The sequence below is a fragment of the Thalassophryne amazonica genome, chromosome 19, assembly GCF_902500255.1.
Source record: "Thalassophryne amazonica chromosome 19, fThaAma1.1, whole genome shotgun sequence".
NCBI classification, from domain to species: domain Eukaryota; kingdom Metazoa; phylum Chordata; class Actinopteri; order Batrachoidiformes; family Batrachoididae; genus Thalassophryne; species Thalassophryne amazonica.
In genome coordinates this window covers 42,282,654-42,297,800 of record NC_047121.1, presented here as the reverse complement: position 1 = coordinate 42,297,800, position 15,147 = coordinate 42,282,654, and the positions used below count along the sequence as shown (strand labels likewise).

Genomic DNA, 15,147 nt, shown 5'->3' with positions numbered 1-15,147 from the left:
TAATCTTGTGTTCTTACCTACATGTCCGTATCCCACGATACTCTTGGCCCGGCCCCCGAGGTGCTTCCTCATGTCTGTCACCATCTGATAGATTTGCTCCACTGGAAGAGAGATGTCATACTTGTAGGTGAAACCGTCGTGAGTAAGTGCTTCTGGGATATGTTCACGGAGTGACCACAGTGCCTACAGGGGTGACATTCAATTTATGGAGTTGCAGGGAAATCCAACCTACGCTGGCAAAGAAGAACAAGGTTTATAATCCATTATTGATTACAGGTTATACAGTGCATCTGGAAAGTATTCACATATTTATTCCACATTTTATAATGTTAACAGCCTTATTCCACAATGGAGTAAATTAATTTTTCCCCTCAAAATTGTACTCACAAAACCTCATGACAACATAAACTATATATACATATATATATATATATATGGGCATTTTCACAATATTGTAGAGCATTCAGTCCCAAAGAGGTCAAAAATTGATGTCTTCAATTTGCTGTTTTTAGTAATTAGTTTATAACTCGGTTGCAGAAACTTTTAAAATTTTGGCTGTAACTTTATTTTCTCTCAAGTTCTGGTCTTTCAAAGTATACATGTCCAAAAGGTTAAAAATACAAGAAAATTACCACTGTCAGTAATAGCCATATTTCCAAGTTAAAATAAGTTCCAAGTTTCTTAGTAAAACTTACCTAGATTATTTATATAATTTACTGGATGACTAATGTTGATGTAGAAGCTGAAATTTTCACAAAAAATTTGAGTCTTAGTGAAATATTCTCCTCTGGTGCCAAACTTTTCTACCCATAAGGGACAAATATGAGAACTAAATGTTATTCTTTTACATGAATAACAAATAATGTTTTTTATTATAAGTATTAATCCATAGTTTTAAGAAAATATTAATACATGGCCCAAAGTGATAACTCGTACTGTATTCCAGCAATTTGTGCATCTTTTGTTGGAGTTCAGATAATTATATTAAGCCAATAGGCTGCAAAAAAAATTAAAACAATGTCAAGACTGTCAGAAATAGTTCAAAAGTACACTCAACAAAAATATAAACGCAACACTTTTGGTTTTGCTCCCATTTTGTATGAGATGAACTCAAAGATCTAAAACTTTTTCCACATACACAATATCACCATTTCCCTCAAATATTGTTCACAAACCAGTCTAAATCTGTGATAGTGAGCACTTCTTTGCCGAGATAATCCATCCCACCTCACAGGTGTGCCATACCAAGATGCTGATTAGACACCATGATTAGTGCACAGGTGTGCCTTAGACTGCCCACAGTAAAAGGCCACTCTGAAAGGTGCAGTTTTGTTTTATTGGGGGGGGATACCAGTCAGTATCTGGTGTGACCACCATTTGCCTCATGCAGTGCAACACATCTCCTTCGCATAGAGTTGATCAGGTTGTCAATTGTGGCCTGTGGAATGTTGGTCCACTCCTCTTCAATGGCTGTGCGAAGTTGCTGGATATTGGCAGGAACTGGTACACGCTGTCGTATATGCCGGTCCAGAGCATCCCAAACATGCTCAATGGGTGACATGTCCAGTGAGTATGCCGGCCATGCAAGAACTGGGACATTTTCAGCTTCCAAGAATTGTTTACAAATCCTTGCAACATGGGGCCGTGCATTATCCTGCAGCAACATGAGGTGATGTTCTTGGATGTATGGCACAACAATGGGCCTCAGGATCTTGTCACGGTATCTCTGTGCATTCAAAATGCCATCAATAAAATGCACCTGTGTTTTTCGTCCATAACAGACGCCTGCCCATACCATAACCCCACCGCCACCATGGGCCACTCGATCCACAACATTGACATCAGAAAACCGCTCACCCACACGACGCCACACACGCTATCTGCCATCTGCCCTGGACAGTGTGAACCGGGATTCATCCGTGAAGAGAACACCTCTCCAACGTGCCAAACGCCAGCGAATGTGAGCATTTGCCCATTCAAGTCGGTTACAACGACAAACTGGAGTCAGGTCGAGACCCCGATGAGGACGATGAGCTTCCCTGAGACGGTTTCTGACAGTTTGTGCAGAAATTCTTTGGTTATGCAAACCGATTGTTTCAGCAGCTGTCCGAGTGGCTGGTCTCAGACGATCTTGGAGGTGAACATGCTGGATGTGGAGGTCCTGGGCTGGTGTGGTTACACGTGGTCTGCGGTTGTGAGGTTGGTTGGATGTACTGCCAAATTCTCTGAAACGCCTTTGGAGACGGCTTATGGTAGAGAAATGAACATTCAATACATGAGCAACAGCTCTGGTTGACATTCCTGCTGTCAGCATGCCAACTGCATGCTCCCTCAAATCTTGCGACATCTGTGGCATTGTGCTGTGTGATAAAACTGCACCTTTCAGAGTGGCCTTTTATTGTGGGCAGTCTAAGGCACACCTGTGCACTAATCATGGTGTCTAATCAGCATCTTGATATGGCACACCTGTGAGGTGGGATGGATTATCTCAGCAAAGGAGAAGTGCTCACTGTCACAGATTCAGACTGGTTTGTGAACAATATTTGAGAGAAATGGTGATATTGTGTATGTGGAAAAAGATTTAGATCTTTGAGTTCATCTCATACAAAATGGGAGCAAAACCAAAAGTGTTGCGTTTATATTTTTGTTGAGTGTATATTATGAAGTGAGTGGATACTTTTTATTACCTTGCCTTAGCAGAAATATTTACAGTGTTAACATACCGAGGACTTAAACCTGTATTTCGGAGTGGACACTTTTGGACGGAATGATGTTCACATGCTTCTCAATACCAAGTTTCAGAAGATAGTTCAGATATATTTTACCCTACGGTGACAAACATAGATGCACTTTATTAAAAGTGTATCTGATTCACAAAGATGCATTTCTTGTTAGAGCAACAGATGGAAAAGTCGGAGTGACCATTTTGGACGGAAACTTACTCATGCGGATTCAATTCTACCTTGTGCGGAAAAAATCCTGGATATAGCCACTATTGCATCATTTAGTAAAAGTACATATTCTAATGTATTTTACCAGTGAATATTTTTGTGGTGAATATTCTGCCTTGGAAATTATTCAACTTGGAAAACTGTGAATTTTTCAAATGGGAAAATCATTTCTGTCCAAAAATCAACTGCTTGATATATTTTCAAGATAAACAAATAGTTTTTGTTTGTTATTTTTTTTTATTTACAGGTACCTCATTCCATCATGTATTTATCCATATATGACATTTTACCTAATATGTTTAGATAGTGGAAATATAAGGCCAATTTCTGTGCAACCCTAGCGCTATATATATATCTCCCTTTGTTGCTGTACCTTTAGCAGCAATTACAGCCTCAAGTGTTCTTGAATATGATGCCACAAGCTTAGCACACCTATCTTTGGGATCATTTGTCCATTCCTCTTTGCAGCACCTCTCAAGCTCCATCAGGTTGGATGGGGAGCGTCGGTGCACAGCCATTTTCAGATCTCTCCAGACATGTTCAATCACATTAAGGTCTGGACTGTGGCTGGGCCACTTAAGGATATTCACAGAGTTGTCTTGAAGTCACTCCTTTGATATCTTGGCTTTGTGCTTAGGGTCACTGTTTAACTGAAAGAAGAACATTTGCACAGTCACCCCAGTCCGAGGTCAAAAGTACTCTGCAGCAGGTTTTCATCCAGGATGTCACTGTACATTGCTGTATTCATCTTTCCCTCAATCCTGACTAGTCTCTCAGTTCCTGCTACTGAAAAACATGCCTACAGCATGATGCTGCCACCACCATGCTTTGGAGGCCTTCAGGTGCCTTTTGAACAGGTGTACAGAGAAAAGGTATTGCGAATACATACGTAAATGTGATTTCTGTTGTATTTTTTTAAAGAATTTGCAAAAAATTTAAAAAGAAAAACTTTTTCAAATTGTCATTATGGGGTGTTGTGAGTAGAATTTTGAGGGAAAAATTAATTTACTCTATTTTGGAATAAGGCTGTAGCATAACAAAATGTGGAGTAAATGAAGTGCTGCAAATACTTTACAGATACACTGTATGTGTTTTAGTGCCGTAAAGCAGTTTGTGTTTCTCGCAAAACCCAGGTCAGCATCTCTAAAAGTGCAAGGCTGGTTTTCTGCTACAAGACACTTTCTTCCATTCTCCCCAAAACAGGTAATGTTGCAATTACAATTACTCCCAAACTGTAAAATTAAGGTGAACATGTTTCAGAGTTCCTCTTTTAAGTGTCTGAATTTGTTCACACTGAGGAGGCTGATCCAATAGTAGAACCAGAGTCTGTACCGCAATGTTCATTTTTTCCCCCAAGTTCTGCTCACTTTCAAAAGGCTAAATCAAACCATTTCTAACATACTAGCTCACCATAGAACAGCTATGCTGTTCTTTAACAGAACAAATAAAAACACACAGATTACCTTGATTTTCGCCTCCTCAGTTGCCACAGTTCCATCAGTAACTAGTGATGATGTCATCGCCTCCTCAAGGAAATTGTGAAGCTTCTCCTCATCGTGAGCAGAGTTAGATCCAGCCGTTTCTATGACGATGTACAATGGACAATCTGCAGAGCAAAGGAAAAAAATGGTGGCATGTGTATTTCTAAGTGAGTCAGAAATTGTGTGTGTGTGTGTATATACCAGAGATAGGATTGGATAATTTGAGATGTGTATTGACCAGCCTCATGCAATCGCTATCCAGAAATTCAAAGGCTGATAGAATTTCTCCCAGCATGCCTCTACACAGCTGAAATGTCTGAAGCAGCTGTTGAAAGGTCTCACAGCCTAACATGAGAGAAGATGAAAATCAACCAAGACCTTATCACGCTTTTAAAAGGTCTAAAAATAGCAGACATGGGAATGAGAAAATCCTACCAAGGAAAACCACATTGACAGATTTGGGTTTGCGTGGACACAGGATGGACACGGCGGTAATGACCCCCAGTGTTCCTTCTGACCCTATGAAGAGCTGTTTGAGGTCATATCCCGTGTTATCTTTACGCAGCTGAACCAAACAATCCAGAACTCGCCCGTCTGCCAACACCTGTACATCGACAGACTGATCAGAACCACAAAAGCTATTCTGATTCTTATCAGACGTAAAAAAAAAAAAAAAAAAAAATCATTATGGTCATCATACTTCTTAGCTTTCTAGCTCTGACATTTTCATTAAAAGAACATCACATCAGGTTTGGCAGCATGCACCGGTGCTGCACACGGCCAGTAAACCTCTCCGCACTGACAAAGGCACCAACACAGGCTGATATCCAGGCTTACAGTCAACGAGTACTTGCAGAGTGAAGATGTAGTCGATGGCTGAGTTCTTGGGCGTGAAGTCAGACTGTGCCAGCAGCATACCAGTACGTATCTGGGACTAAGAACAAGAACATCAGATTTACTGCACTTACCACTTCGAGACCCAGCACAGTTCCTCGTAAGGAGCCGTATCGCAACAGCCGGAGTCCACCTGCGTTTGTTGCTACGTTGCCACCGATGTGGCAGCTGCCTTTTGCTGCCAGATCTAGCGGCATAATGTAATCTCTCTCCTCCACGTACAAAGACAAATTCTCCAAGATACACCCAGCCTGACAAGTCAAAATTCCTGTCAATCAGACAAACACAACTTTATACAGTCCATAAAATATTCACAGCCGCCTTATTTAGAATTAAAAGCCAGCATTATCATTTTCCCCTTAATACTAATTCTGATTATTTTACCAACTGATTCATCATTTAGTATTTAAAAAACAACAAACACCTTTTCAGACTTTTTATGTTCATCATTTTTGATCCACACGCCAGGAATGCAGCTTCACAGCTGCTGTCCAAAAACAAGGGCATTCAGATCGTAACTCAAAATTTATCCAGATTATCCCATTGGTCTGTTGGTGTTAAATCTGTTCCCAACACCTCTTACTTGGCTGAGACTGGTTCAAAAATCCCAGTTTTGGTTTGTAGGCAGTTCACTGTTTTTTAATAATTTAATAAAAACACTCATATCTGATTCCAATTCGACAAAAAAAAAAAAAAAAAAAAATCCAAGGTCAAAGTCCTGTTAGAAGATCAAAAGGCTTGTCACATAAAAATCAAGTATCCGCTAAATCCGCAATACGTATCAGATGCAGATCAAACTTAGTCGTCATTGAGTGCCAGTTTGCTGTCACAAATGAGAGTGATTGAGGCACATTTGATTGAGATATAATGCAAAATGTACAACAAATGGGCCATTCAATAGTAAATTCAAATGTCCAGAAAATCCACAATCTGGATCAGACTTTACCCGTTGATAAAGGATACCTACCATCCTACATAACATTCTCAAATACGAAAGAAATTCCATCTTTTTTGAATTTCTGAAAACTCATTCAATGTTAAAAAGGGTAAGGATTTTTCCCAATTGTCCAACATTTTTCTTGACTTTGACCTTTGGCCTTGAAAACTGAATCAGTTCTTGCCTATCAAGATATTAATCCTTTGTAATGATATATCCTTTTCACATTGATAAATCCTCTTCATAATCATATATGAAAAATTGTGGGTTACAGGGTGTTCATAAACAGACAAAAAAACAAAACAAAAAAAAAACGGGTGAAAACATAACCTCCGCCCAACTTTGTTAGTGGAGGCAAGCAGTCTGTGTGGTGTTAAACAGTCTGAAACAAGATTATTTTTTTAATTTTTCCAAATTAAATCTAGTTTAAAATCAATTTACCAGTTTGAGCCATTTAAAAAGTTCTAAATAATATAATAACCAGTGTTAAAAGCAGTCTCACCCAACATGCCCTCAATATACAACCATTTGCAATCAGAGAAAACCAACAAACTTTAAAAAAAAAAAACACATGAATACCCAAATTTGAGAAATTTCAACAAGTCAGAATTATCTATGATTTTCTTAATTAATGGCTTATCACAACTGTTGCTGATTATTTGTCAATCAATTTTTCATTTCAGCACCACCTACCAGAGATACTGTCAAAGGACAGGATGTTGTTCATGAGACCAGTGGAGAGGATGATCTCATCAAAAACCGGCACACTGCCACCGACCAGCCCTGTATTACCACCTTGAGGGTTTACTGCCAGGTTACGACTGTTACAGTAGCTACAGGAAGAGAACAATACAATTTCCACCTGATAAACTCATCTGTCATTTCTCCTTTCATCAAATGTAATGTTCTTTACCTAAGAATCTGAGATACCTCCTCTGTTGTCTGAGGTCTCAACAAGACTTCACTGTAACCTGCAGCAGAAACAGATGAGCAATTATGAACATCAACTCTAAAATGTATGTGCGTCACAATGAGTTCTGTTACAGGCTTCACCTCTCACTGACTTGAGCCAATCCACATTACTGGGCTCTAACAGGTCTGGGTCAGTGATGGTTCTGCCTGGGAGGATCTTCTCAAAGAAGGCCAAATCCTCTTGAGTTACTCTGGAGAAAGGCAGTCTTTGTGGGGCTGCAGCGGGAGACGGTTTTAGACCCTCTGTTCCTGCGTGCAGTTGTCGAGAGCAGGCTGTTGACCACCCTAAAGTGCAGGACACAAATGGACTACGGAGGACTACAGGTGAAAGTTTAACTGTAGATTTAGAGGAGCAGTGATGCTGAAGAACCATTATCAGTCCTGGTGTTCTTCGGAGAATCGTAGCCATGACTGGAAAGACAGAAGTAATAAGTGATCACATAAAATGTTTTTTATTGCACAATCTATATCAAATGGGAAAGAACCAATAACCTGTTGTAAGCAGTGCAAAATAAATAGAAAAATAATTTTGTCTCAGCTTGCTAATGCAAATTTCCAACAGGTGGCTCTGTTGGATAGAAACTGAACCACAGGTGAAGCTTAAAAAAAAAAAAAAAAAAAAAAAATAGGAATGTCATGAAAAAGTTAAATATTTTTGTTAGGTATTTCAGAAGGTCAAAATTTTATATTACGGACTCGTTACATATGAAATGAAACAGAGTCACAGCAAGTTATTATAAATCTGGATTTGAGTAAATTTTCATTTACAATGAAAGTGGTGGATACATGGAACAGTTTTCCAGAGGATGTAGTAACAGTACAGTCTAATCAGTTTGAAAAATAGATTACACAAACATTGGAGAAATTATGATAGTATATACAATATACTACTATAGTATACTGTACTATAATATAGTACAATATACTATATTATATTTACTACATAGTATATATATATATATATATATATATATATATATATATATATATATATATATACACACACACACACACAACAAAAATATAAACGTTTGTGGGCAGTCTAAGGCACACCTGTGCACTAATCATGGTGTCTAATCAGCATCTTGATATGGCACACCTGTGAGGTGGGATGGATTATCTCAGCAAAGGAGAAGTGCTCACTATCACAGATGTAGACTGGTTTGTGAACAATATTTGAGGGAAATGGTGATATTGTGTATGTGTAAAAAGTTTTAGATCTTTGAGTTCATCTCATACAAAATGGGAGCAAAACCAAAAGTGTTGCGTTTATATTTTTGAGAGTATATATATATATATATATATATATATATATATATATATATATATATATATATATATATATATATATATATATATATATATATATATATATATACATACATATACACACATATATACACATACATACATACATACATACACACACACACACTTTTACACTTTTGCACTACGGGAGTTGTCTTTTAATTTTGTTGTACCTTGTGTATAATGACAATAAAAAGCATTCTATTCTATTGTATTCTATAGTATGTTATTTTCTAAGTATATAAGTAATGCAGCAGCCAAAGCTAAACGTGTGTTAGCTATGACTGGAAGAACTTTCAATTATATTAATAAATGACATTATATAAAACGTATGTAAGACCAGACCTTGTATACTGGGTTCAGGCGTGGCCTCCATTTTTCCAAAAAGACAAAATCATGTTAGAAAAAGTGCAGAGGAGGGCTACCAAACTCATACCTGAGTTGGCTGATCTCTGTTATGAAGATAGACTTAAAGAGTTGGGCCTAACAACATTAGAAGACCGTCGTATACGAGGTGACCTTATTGAGGTCTTTAAAATTATTAATGGAGTTGAAAATTTGGATTCTAAAATATTTTTTAAAGAAAGAATTTATCCCAGTCTACGTGGCCACCCTTTTATGCTGGAGGTCAATAGATGTAAACTAAATTTAAGAAAATATTTCTTTACTAACAGAGTAATTTCCGTTTGGGATGGTCTTCCTCTGCACATTGTGCTATCAAAAGATGTTACAGAATTCAAGGTGAATTATGACAGATATTATCATAATCTTTCAATCTTGGGATTTATAATAAATTTGCAGAGTTTATTTTTGTAAATTAACATATTATTTCATGTATGCTGCTAGCCTCCTCCTTGGTGCTCATCTTATTTTTAATGTTAAACTACATTTAAGTTTTTGTTTTATATTCGATGTGTGCTTTTATATGTTCTATGTACATGCTTTTATCACACTAATAAATGAATTATGAATTATTATATAAATAATGAATGTTTATGAGTTCAATGGTATGAATATTTCATGACGTGAAAGCTGGAATGTTCCAGCTTTCGTCGAATTAAATATTTGTTCCATTGAAAGAATGTAAAAGCATTCATTATTTGTTTTATATAACGGCTAAAATAGATGTTTGTCATTTGACATTATATGAATTTATAAACAACAGAAAAGGGGCTTACAATTTTGTGTGGTGCTTTTACATCGACAGTCCAACACAAACTTTAAAAATTAGTCCAAAATTGTCCTCAGTCAACTTGGAAAAACAGTTAGATAGTCCATGATATCCCCCCCCCCCCCCCCCCAAAAAAAAACAAAAATTTGTGTGCTTCCTCGGTCCAGCGAAAAATCGCGTCACAAATTTCTCCGGCTTTTCATCCAAACAGCTCTTCATGCCTCCAGAAGGCTTATGACATAGAGGATTTGTTTGTGTGTGTTACAAGAATTAGCACCGTCAATTAGCTTGTTCAAATTGTGGCCATTGAGCAAGGTTGTTAATCCACAAATTTTTCCCAGTGTGTTGTGCCCTTGCATGACAGCACACTGACATTGGTGTGTCAGTGTGTGAGAATGTGAGACATCATTCTAAAGCACTTAAAGCATGCAGTCATCACAATCACAAGTTAAATCCAAGACAAAAATGGTCATTGTCCATGTAATGTATGCATGTGAAAAGTCGTATATGCTGTATGTCCCTGGCCACTGCCCGTACTTCCTGGTTCTTCAAAAAAAAAAAAAAAACACACAGCTAGAGCAATGCCGGTCTCGTTCTTGTCTTCTCGTACTTACACACATAAGTACATTACATGGTGTCAGAAAACTGTCAAGAACAGTACCCATGCAACTATGACAATGCAGTTTGACCACCCAAAAATCGACTGGGATGCAGTGGACTTATATCAGGAGTTTCAGAGATTTCGCAGCCATGTGAACTTCGTGTTTGCGGGTCCACTAGCCACGCTGGAGCCAAACCGCAAGGCAGGCTGGATCGGCACATGGATCGGTGAGCAGGGCAGAGAAATCTATGCAATGCTCGACTGGGCTGAGGGTGAAAAAGACGACCCAAATAAAGTCCTGGATAATTTTGCTGGCTACGTGAGACCGCGGAAAAATAAGCAGACTGCCAGGCACCATTTCAAGCAAAGGAAACAGGGACCAAGTGAAAGTTTTGATCACTTTTTGAAGGATCTGAGGCTACTTCTACTGGACTGTGAGTAGAGACCCCGATGACGTGCTGACTGATGCGATAATAGAGGGCGTCAGAGAAAAGCGTGTCCAAGAGATGCTACTTGACAAAGGTGATGATTTGCCACTGGCCAAAGCAATAGAAATCACCCAGCAGTTTGAACTGTCACAAACACAAATAAAAATTGTTCGGGAGGAGGATGTGCAGGTCTCCGCAGTGTCAAACAAACCAAAGTTCACTGTACAAAACAACAAGTCATACAAACCAGTCAGCAAAAGCCCATACATTCAAAACAAAGTGTGCATGACAAAAATAAAACTCGCTCAAAATGTGGAAAAGACCAAACCACTGGGCGTCAGTCATAGTCGCTCTGTTAAAGCAGTCAATGTTGAGTCAAATGACACAAGTGAGGAGGAAATTTTGGACATAAATCTGACAACAGATACAGTTCCAATTGCAGGAGTCGGCGATGATAAGTGGTTAGCAGACATTGCTACATTGTCTTAAATGGTGCAGTTTCAGATAGATACAGGTGCAAAGTGCAACACACTGACTCTGACCTGCTATCAGTCTCTCAACCACTCAGATGAGCTGAAGTCATCTAAAACAGTGCTCAGAACCTACTCAAACCACAAAATAAAGCCAGTTGTAGCAGTCAACCTCCCACTGCAGTACAAAGAGAGCAAAACCAAAGCAGAGTTAGAAATAGTGGACATTGCACAAGAGAATGTGCTCAGCAGCACAACGGCAGAGGCTTTAGGCCTGATCCTGAGACTGGACTCTCTACAAAACAGCAATGTTGTGTCTAAAGTGAGCCAAGTAAACAAAACTTCCACAAACACGCCTGCCGGTCTAGAAACTTTCCCAGAGCTCGTGCGCACTACAGGAACATTGCCAGGTAAATACACAATCAAGATTGATCCTGAAGTAAAACCTGTCGTTCATCCTGTGCACCGGTAGCCAGTTGCACTCAGAGCCAAAAACATCAAAAAGCTGAATGAGATCGTTAAAAATGGCCACACCACCAAAGTTGATCAACCAAATGAGTGGGTCAGTTCCATGGTAGCAGTCACAAACAAGGACAAACTCAGAATCTACATTGATCCTAGTGACCTGAATAATGCCATCAAAAGAGAGCACTATCCAATGCGCACAATAGAAGAAGTCATGTCCATAATGCTTAATGCTAAAGTATTCTCTCTGTCACATGCAAAGTCACGTTTTCTACAAATTGAACAGGATGAGGCTTCATCTTTCCTGATGACCTTCAACACTCCAATAGGGAGATACAGATGGCTGAGATTGCCATTTGGTGACAAATGTGCACCAGAGATCTTTCAGCGCATCATGAACCAAATGCTCGAGGGCATCAGCGGAGCTACTGGCATAATGGATGATATCCTAATCGCAGCGCCAACAATGAAAGAACACGATGAAATCCTGAAAAAGGTTGCAGAGAGAGCTACAAGTTACAACCTGAAACTTAACTTCAAGAAATGCCACAGCCGACAAAGTGAAGTGCCATACATGGGACATTTGATTACATCTGAGGGACTAAAACGGAGGCTGTCATGTGCATGCCGCCACCTACGGACCAAGAGGGGGTACATCGCTTCCTGGGATTTGTAACATATTTGTCGAAGTTCATCCCTAAACTAAGTGAGATAGACGCCCCACTCAGACAGCTCATCAAAAGTGATGTAGAGTTTGCATGGCAGCCAGCACAACAGCAAGCATTTGACAAGCTCAACCCCTTTGCACTCATCAGTCAGTGCTGAAGTTTTACAATGTATCCAAACCAGTGGAGATCTACCTTGACGCTAGCAGCACAGGCCTAGGAGCTGTGCTGGTACAAGACGACCAGCCTGTTGCCTTCTCCTCGAGATCAATGACTGATGCTGAGATGCGCTACGCGCAGATTGAGAAGAAGATGCTCTCCATCATCCATGCATGCACAAAGTTTCACCACTACATATTTGGAAAACATGTCACAGTCTTCAATGATCACAAACCACTGGAGGACATTGAAAAGAAACCATTGCTATCAATGCACATCCACAGAATGCGTTTGCGGCTTCAGTGGTATGACATCTCGGTCAAGTACAGACGAGGAAAGGACATGGAGCTTCCAGACACTACATCCAGAGCACAACTGTCTGACAAAACGCCAGAGGCAGGTACTTTAGAGTGTGTCTCTATGCTAAGCTTCCTATCTGTGAGTGATGAGAAATATGCTGAGTTACAAAAACGCACCGAAGGGGAACTGAGTAGTCTCCAGCAGGTCATTCAGAAAGGCTGGCCAGAACACAAGAGAGAAGTTCCCACACAAGTTCAACCATACTGGGATTCAAGAAGCCAATAGCGGTCATTGATGGCATAGTGTACAAAGGGATGTGAATTGTAGTCCCCCCCACAATGAGAAAACACATGCTAAGCCTCATACATCAGTCTCACCTGGGAATGGTGAAAAGCAAACAACACGCTCGTTAAGTGTTGTATTGGCCAGGTATGAGCGCCGAGATTGAAAACATGATCAGAGACTGTTCTAAGTGTGCTGAACATCAAAACAGACTTCCCACACTCCCACTAATGCCAACAGAAACACCTGAGCTCCCCTTTGAAGTAGTAGCTTCTGATTTGTTTGAGCTTGAGGACAAGCACTACATGCTATTAGTGGACTATTATTCTAAGTTCATTGAAGTTGACAGGCTGAAGGACCAATGCAGCCGCACAGCTATAGAGACTCTGAAAGCTCAGTTCAGCAGGCATGGAATCCCTGCCATTCTGAGGACTGACAACAGTCCACAATATGCATCAGAGGAATTCAAAGAGTTTTGCGAGAGTTATGGCATCCAGCATAAAACATCTTCACCACACACACCACACTCCAATGGTGAAGCAGAGCGGACAGTGCACACGGTCAGGAGACTGTGGAGCAAAGCACCAGATAAACATCTTGCACTGTTAGATTACAGAACAACACCGCTTGAGTCAGTTGGACTGTCACCTGCTCAGTTGCTTATGGGCAGGAGGCCACGCAACAAAGTGCCTACAGCTCGTGTACTACTCAAACCAATGAACTATGACCCCTTTCAAGTTAAACATCTACTGGACAAGACCAAGAGTACACAGAAACTCTACCACGACAGGAGAGCAGCTCGTCCACGCCCGGATCTGCAGCCCGGAGATGAGGTCAGGATGGCACTATATCCTGGCAACAACAACTGGACCCCTGCAGTCGTTGTACAGCCACACAGCGCTCCTCGGTCCTACGTGGTGGACAGTGGAGGCAAGCTGTATCGTCGCACCAGTAAGCATCTCCGCGCCAGCACTGCAACTGCCAACCAGTCACGTCACACCCCTGGTGATGAAGTGCCCTGGCAGCAACAACACCAGACACCAGCAGCTGAGGTGCAGCAGCCCACTGCCCCTCCAGAGCCACCCACTTCACCCCCGGTGAGACCCCAGTGCTCTCAACCCCAGGCAGGTGACCTCTATCCCACCAGACGTGGCAGAGTTGTGAAACCCCTGGACAAACTGACTTTATAAACTTCACATCTGAATGCAGTTTGTAGTCAGGGGCAGGCCTGGGCCAAGTGCATGATGGAAGTGATGTGCTGGTAGCCTCTCCTTCCTAGTTTAGTCGAGTTCTTTGGGTGAAAAAAAAAATTATAAAATAAAAGTTATTGTTAATGTTAGACTGTTTACAACAACATAAGCTGACTAAAAATAAGAGGTTCTAAGTAAATGAAACATAAAGCTAAAGTTAAAATAAAGGTTACATACTGTTAAAGTAAAAATCTGGGTAGCTATTGCACGACTTTTCTCATTATTTTTTGTTACTGAGAAAGGGAGATGTAATGTATGCATGTGAAAAGTCGTATAATGCTGTATGTCCCTGGCCGCTGCCCGTACTTCCTGGTTCTTCAAAAAACACAGCTCAAGCAATGCCGGTCTCATTCTTGTCTTCTCCTACTTACACACCATAAGTACATTACAGTCCAAATATTTATGAATCCGACTGTATGATGTAATGTGAAGGAGAAAGGAAATAAATTGTTCATGATCCCAATGTCACATTATTTATGAAGCAAAGTGAAAACAGTCATGAGACAGCTTCTGTGTACCGACGCTGTCACTAAAAGTGATTTGAGCCCATTTCTATTCAATTTGGTTGATTCAGAAATTCAGTTGGAGAAGAAATAAAACTCACCTGTAAATTTACGTGTTTTCAAATCGCACCTTCTCTGGACACTAGCTAACATTAGCAAAGACACACGTCTGACACAACGCTCGTTTGACAAACTACATCTTCTGGTTCGGTTCACGTCATTTCAGGCATGCCGCGTCACAAAACTAAATCTTTTATACAAAGCTTGAAGTTATTTACGAGACTTCAAAATTACCAGTTAGCAATAGCAA

At 40.1% G+C, this 15,147-nt stretch overlaps 1 protein-coding gene across 6 annotated transcripts in view; it reads right to left on the bottom strand.

The window, feature by feature from the left end:
* The window catches only part of d2hgdh (D-2-hydroxyglutarate dehydrogenase), a 16,784-nt gene extending 1,637 nt beyond the window's left edge, over positions 1-15,147 (bottom strand). The window contains exons 1-9 of one of the 6 annotated variants that reach the window (XM_034160029.1): positions 14,939-15,147; positions 7,317-7,646; positions 7,177-7,234; positions 6,957-7,096; positions 5,401-5,594; positions 4,868-5,036; positions 4,634-4,777; positions 4,415-4,557; positions 18-183 (exon numbers count right to left, since the gene is read on the bottom strand). In XM_034160029.1, the coding sequence (XP_034015920.1) occupies positions 18-183; positions 4,415-4,557; positions 4,634-4,777; positions 4,868-5,036; positions 5,401-5,594; positions 6,957-7,096; positions 7,177-7,234; positions 7,317-7,646; positions 14,939-14,990 (1,396 nt within the window). In that variant the 5' untranslated portion in view covers positions 14,991-15,147. Of the gene's footprint in view, positions 1-17; positions 184-4,414; positions 4,558-4,633; positions 4,778-4,867; positions 5,037-5,400; positions 5,595-6,956; positions 7,097-7,176; positions 7,235-7,316; positions 7,652-14,938 lie in introns of those variants that run through there. The other 5 variants (XM_034160028.1, XM_034160030.1, XM_034160032.1 and 2 more) reach the window with 5 other exon arrangements.